General features: G+C 37.3%; 1 protein-coding gene across 1 annotated transcript; it reads left to right on the top strand.

The window, feature by feature from the left end:
- Nucleotides 1-407: 407 nt before the first annotated feature.
- Nucleotides 408-1824, top strand: LOC109140830 (uncharacterized). Its single transcript, XM_019268837.2, has 2 exons — nucleotides 408-1006; nucleotides 1123-1824. Exons 1-2 carry the CDS (start codon nucleotides 546-548, stop codon nucleotides 1598-1600), a joined length of 939 nt encoding a protein of 312 aa, XP_019124382.2. The 5' UTR covers nucleotides 408-545; the 3' UTR covers nucleotides 1601-1824.
- Nucleotides 1825-6793: the final 4969 nt, after the last annotated feature.

A 6793-nucleotide genomic window follows, 5' to 3' on the forward strand; every position in this document is an offset into this window, starting at 1 on the left:
AACATGCATGTGAGATGAGAAATGGGAAAGGAACCAACTAGAGTTAATCTGGAACTGACTTTTAGTCATTGCCAAGAGCTTAATGAAATAAAACAATGAAAGATAGACGAGCTGGGCTTCTTGCTGTTGGACAAGTAAGTAATATTGTTAACAAAGTAGCATGTTAAATCACAAAAATACCTATTTCTACTCAATGATTCTGAGCCGTTACATATGCACACATGCACCATGGTCCTAGATGTGTTTTGTGCCAGTACAATTTTTTTTTGCTCAGCCCCCTTAGTTCCATTTAAAAAAAAACATGTCCTTTGGCAAGATGACCACATGATCAAACATTAGTATAAACCACAAACTCAGACCTAGTCGTGTTCATACAGGGGCAAGCAGGTGAATAATTAATTACAAGTTTGACGTCATGATCACATTGTGACTGTATTTGTAATGTCCAGGCACAGCAGCCTCTCAGACATATAAGGTAAGCACTGCTGGGCAGGTTAAACTTTTTTGCAGAGGTTGATAATATCTGACGACAAACTTACATCAAGATGGGGAACATGCATTGCCCTGCTGAGGATGCATCCCACCTGGCTTCTCTTGCTCGAGACGTCTGCCCTTTCCCAAACTACAACCCCAATCCTCTCTTTGTCAATATGCTGTCTCCCAACTCTTCTCTTCACCTGAGGAAACACTATATGGAGGTGCAGTCCTCCCTGACCCCCATGCAGCTAGAGGACTTCACCCAGGGCCTGAGGAGAACTTTTGGCAAGGAGGGCAAGGTCACTCTTGGCGGAGTGGGGGTAGTGGCTCTGTCCCTGGCTGTGCTGTTTGACACACTTGCTAAACAGGCAAAAGGAGAATGCTTGTCAGACTCAGGGCCCATTCCAGGTTTATTCATCAAAAACCAGAGAGGGTACTACCCTCCACATGTCTACACAATCAGTGAGTACCTGAGGCTGGTACCCCATATTGCAAACAACCCCACAATGATGAGAGAGGAGACAGAGAGGTACGTACTGCAATGTGTATTTGTCTACATGTGCTCTATAAAATCAGTTTGCCAACATTGAATGTGTGTACTCTGTGTCAGCCTGTGTGAATTGATTGTCTGTTTTTCTTTCCAAGGTACTTCAAACAGTTAGGACTTGATGACCAGTCTTTGGCCAAACTGGGAGAAAACCATACAGTACCATTAGAAGAAGACACAACAACCATAAATCTGATGCTGGGACAGTTTTTTTTGGGCCATCTGAATCTTCACCTCGTCCGCATTAAAAACGGTACAAGTAATGAGTTGATCCAAGTTGAGTCAAGACCAATTGTGAATCCGATCATTAATTTGAACTGTAACCGAGAGATAGCTGAGAAAGATTTTCTAGCTGTAGTACAAAAATCTGACAGCTACACCCAAGAAGCTTTTAAAAGATGCACAAATGAAGGTGATATGAGCATGACATGGCTGTACTTTGTTGCCAAGTTAGAATTTGTAGATGTCATGTTCCTCCCCCTAACTTCAATTGGTAATATTACTGCCGATTCAATGATTGCTCAAAGAGAAGATTTTGCCCTGAAGGCTGATGCACTTGGAAAATGGGACAAGTAATTCACTGGCCAGTTTTCCACATACAAAATCAAGATCAGATATATTAAGGGCAACATGAAACTAGAAACACATAAAACTGGACATGGGTGTGATCAGTATTTTATGATGTGTTTTTTTTTTAGGCCATTTTGTGTTTAGAACTTTTGTTAATAATTGCCACTTTGATGAATTTGTATGTTCTGAGTCACAGTGTTGCTCCAGCTACTATCTCAGTGTCATGTGTTGTTATCAGTGGTTTTATAATTCGGGAAATGACAAGTGATGTCTATGTATGTGATATGTATAGGTATAAACTGTATAGTAGTAGTAGTAGTATTCCTTATAACTATGAAACTTTAACTATAAGTGAAGGCTTTAAATGTGATAATAAAAGGATAGGCTTTCTGTATATCCCTGCACTTTACATTATATGTTAATGTTATCTGTTAACTGTGCAAAATAAATAAATAAATAGGTAGATTTTCAATGTTTCAATAAATTTATATTTGAAGCTATGATCGTCTTTTGTGTGTTCAGAAAGTGAAAAAAATCCAGTGTCAGTCTACTACTCTGGTCTATATTAAAATATCAACAAAATCAACAATATAATTAATAATAAATTAACTAAACAGACCTTACAGTAAACACACGGAGATAGAAGTCACCGACTTCCTGTTTTCTAAATAAAAATGTGTGAGTTAAAGCAGAGATACTGTGTTTACAGCTATTGAGCTAAAATGCTAATATTTATTTATTTAAAGCAAGGGGTATATCTCATGCAGCCAGTGTAGTATTATGATCCAGCACAAATTTTGAGTCAATTGATCACATGACCTGAAGGCTATTGAGCTAAAATGCTTTTATATGTAAATATTAGCATTTTAGCTCAATTAATTTTTCTTTTCTGCAACAATTTCCTATAAATTCATGTTGGAATCAATAAATAAACTATTAAATGAACAAAAGAAACATTTTGAATATACTGTATCTCTCCATTATTTACTCCTTCAATTAAATCTTACATCTCCATGTGGCACTTAATTTTCCAACTTTTTAGAAAAGGTTTGAATTCCTATGATACAGCAAATGAAATATTTCTTAATAATATTATTGTGTTGTATTTAGCTAGATAGATAAGGAGTAAGTAGTATATTTCAGTTTTATGGTATTAATTTTCAGATAACTTGGACAAATAATGTGAAATTAAACAACAGGTCATCTCAGAGAAACACACAGTTATCACCCATATAGGTCATGCATGTGTCCAAAGCATATGCGCAGTAGGCTTACGTAACATATTCACGTTACCGGATTAGTGCATCCCCCTGACAGCATTTATGATATAGCTTGACAAACCCTCCAGGAAATTTCTCTTGATCTACATACACCTTTCATTTTCACAACTTTATTAAAGAAAGAAAGAAAGAAAGAAAGAAAGAAAGAAAGAAAGAAAGAAAGAAAGAAAGAAAGAAAGAAAGAAGGACAAGAGATAATGCCTGTTTAGGACATGTTATGGTTACCTACTGTGTCACTGTCAAGATCAGAAGTTAGAAATGACAGAGCAGAAGAGAAAATATGGGTAGGTCTAGGTTAAGTTCGTTTTTGCTAATACTGACATGATCTTTTTAATCTTTCCATTAATTCTTGTTTAGGCCTTATTTGTTTTTAATAACAGTGGGATTTTTCGTTATATGGACAATGGATTGGACAATGTTTATTAATGTTATAGTGTCTAGGAAAACATTATAAAGAAGTCGACTTTAACATTGCCTAAGTTGCCTACTACTGTTTTAAAGTACTTACATCAAAAATGAACTTAATTGTGTTATTTTTTCCGAAATATTTTCTATCTAGAAATGTCTTGTTATAAATGTTATTTAGAAATGTAAGAATAACGTGCATTTCCAAATTTTGATTTGCACTACAAAATATATAATGTATTTTTTTATATATATAATTACATAGGTCTAACGTTTTAAGCTTGAAAATTGATTTTTTTCTGTGTATTTTTATGCAAAACATACCTGCTAAGCACTGGTACTAAAATGTGCATTTGCCTAAACAGTCCACAAGAAAATTTATATCTCATGGGATATAACAGGAGAGGATGCACAGGCAAAAGATTCAATATAAGAGTGTGAAGGTGCACAGGACCTGAGAGTTGTTCACAATGACGACATCAAAGAAGAGGATGATGTAAAGGACAGAGGTTTAAAAAAGAGAGAATCTGGCAAGAGGATAGAAATAAAAAAGAAGCACAGAAGAGAGGGAACTTTTTCTAAAGGAAGAAGATGGAAATCAACATGCAATGACAAATGACTTAATACAAGAAGAGGAAGATTTAAAAGAGGAAGTTGCACAGGGGATGACAAATGCCCAGCCAGAGGAAAATGTAAACAATTACTAAGTTATTATCATTATGTACATTTAATACATATGGTACACATGTAGAACTGTGTATACCGCAGTAGCCATTATTACAAAACTATCGCAAATGTTTAATCTGAAATTATTACACAAGAAAATGTGGCTAACTACTTTACAAACAAAATACAGTCTCCCAAATTACTACTTTTGTCTTGCAGGTCAAAAAAGACGACAGTGACAGTGATACAAAGTCTTCCTGCACCACCTTCTTCTTTTTTTATTCCTCGCACTGCTTGGATAAAACTATGGAAAACTCAAATCAAGGACCACTTCAAGGACGAACATAATTTCAGCCGGTGCAGTTTTGCATTTTTAGGACACAGGGTCAAAGTTTGTGGGTCAACAAGGTATGCACCTCTTTTTAAATGCACTGGCTATTGCTTGTTCTTTGACTGACCAGTAGGTGTTGATGTTGTTGTGCACAGTGAGACCACACTTAAAGCACACGTGTCCTTCAGGCAGAAATGTTTTGCATAGTAAAACAGAGCAGCAAAGGTGACCTGTCAGAGCGGACGATCAAAAAAGAAAAAAGAAAAATACACCAGCAACTTCAAAACACTCTTCCAAGGGCACTCTATCTTGAAAGCTTGGAAAAATTTGAGGAATCAGTGACTGAGTCAGGCTGTAGAGATGAAGCACCATCACCAGGTCTTCTTAAATCAATTTCCTGTAAACAAAGAATGGAGGAAAGGAGACATAAAAATGAAAGTCTTAGTCTCTCGAAGATGGTAGAAGAAAAAACAGATGAACCTGATGAAGTGCTTCAGAAAGTGTTACTTCATCCAAAGGGTGTGATGCTCTGGTCCAAGAGAAGCATCAGAATATTCCACAAGCGATCTAAAGAGGACATAGTGTACTTAGACGCAACTGGAAGCATTCTCAAGAAAGCAAAAGACAGTGAGGGTCCTTTTTATGTGTATGAGCTGGTGGTCAGAAACCCAAAGAAGGGTTCCTCTCCTTTTCCTGTTGCTACGTATGTGACCTGTGACCACACAACGGCCTCTATCCTTTATTTTCTCAGCAATATGGGCAAAAAAGTATCATGGTTATGTGATGGCTTCATGGTCCTCATGCAGGCCATATCAATGGCCTTCTGCAAAACAAACCTCCACAGTTATTGTAACATATTCACAGGGAAAGGCACTGCTCAAGACTTTTTTTTAGAATATCTATACTACTGGCAATGAAGTGCTTACTATGACAATACAATAAGTTGTATTTCTTTTGTAGTGTGTGTGTGTTTGGACTGTTTGCTAGTTCTGTTGGTGAGTTAGATGAAATATTCCTCAGTCATCTTTCCAGCCCATGCAGCTCTAAAATTTTGAGAAGCACTTCAGCAGTATTCAAGCACCTTGAGGTACAAAATGCTCAATGATTTGTAATGATTTGAAATAATGTCTTCTGTTAATTGAGTTTGAAAATCACACACACACACACACACAAACACACACACACACACACACACACACACACACACACACACACACACACACACACACAGTAAAAGCACATCATCAAGTGAAAAGCAAAAATGGTGCAATGAAAGCCCTTTCTACCAAAGGAGAGTGAGAGATAGAGATGAGGGGATGTCACAGACAATGGCCCGAACTGTAGTGATTATTAGAAAATGGTACAGTCAAAGGACTTCAATATATATGCAGAGGTACCTGGGGGGTGTAGAACAAGAATGCAGTGGAGTTTGTTGAAAATAATTTGATTTGTGTTGTTAATGAATGTAATTTTTTATAATCTGACTATGCAGAATTGAATCTGGATGGGCGATTGGTTTTACTTCAATAATTTTTACGAGGTGCACTTGCGGCTTACGACACACACTTTACCGTAAAAATGATGTAGATAGCGTGTACCACAGTAATTACTCTCTGTATTAACAACATACCTAGAAACCTGTCTCTAAGACAGTTACAGTATCTGCCTGAAGCTCACACAGACTGAGCAGCAACGTTGGGCACAAACACACCCCCTCCCCTCCTTTTTGTACGCAGACACACACACACACACACACACACACACACACACACAAGTTTTGCCCCCGTGAAGTGCTGTAAAATAACTGACATGTTTGTCAGTAAGGGAGCAGGTAAGACATTAAACACTAGTGGTGACAACAGACGCACAACCATCCAGCACGACTAGCGTAATGAGGAGGTTAGTTCCACTTTGTGGAAACTGATGGGCTTAATAAAACAAATGTTTTAAGTTGTAACAAAGCATATTGCAAATTTTAGAATATGGTTAATTAACAGACACAACATTGTATATCTATTGTATCATGTCTTTCTGTGTGTTTGAAGTTTCCTTGTTTAATGTTAGAGAATAAACCTACACATCTGCAGTGCACTACCTGTGTACCGCTCACTTGTGGTGTGATACTATGGTTGACACAGTGGTCAAATTTATAACTAGTCTGGTACGTGTTACATTAAAAATAGGATTGGTCTAAAGTTTAGGTGGATGATGTTACACAGCATGGAAACAAGACTCAATCCCAGCACTCAGGAGACAAATACAGGCGGTAAACATTTTTTAATCCAAGGCAAAGGTTTGGTACACAGGAGTTCAGTCAGGTAAAGCAGGCAAACAATCCAAAAGGGTAAGGCAAAAGCAGGGTCAAAAATTTCCTAAAAACAGAGACACGGTATTGTTGTAGTTTCAAAAACAATTATATGAAGCTTGTTTCATAGCCACGGAGGTTGCCACATGGTTATAATGGAGGGTTTTTTTTTTCTGTGTCTGCGGCTGGTCCTGGCCTATGCTTTTTCTCTC

Source organism: Larimichthys crocea, chromosome X (assembly GCF_000972845.2).
Source record: "Larimichthys crocea isolate SSNF chromosome X, L_crocea_2.0, whole genome shotgun sequence".
NCBI classification, from domain to species: Eukaryota; Metazoa; Chordata; class Actinopteri; family Sciaenidae; genus Larimichthys; species Larimichthys crocea.

Excerpts from the sequence above, each read along its gene's own strand:
- LOC109140830 (XM_019268837.2), top strand. The coding sequence starts at position 546 with ATGGGGAACATGCATTGCCCTGCTGAGGATGCATCCCACCTGGCTTCT. Across the intron at positions 1,007-1,122 it reads ATGAGAGAGGAGACAGAGAG|GTACTTCAAACAGTTAGGAC; the intron begins GTACGTACTGCA and ends TTTCTTTCCAAG.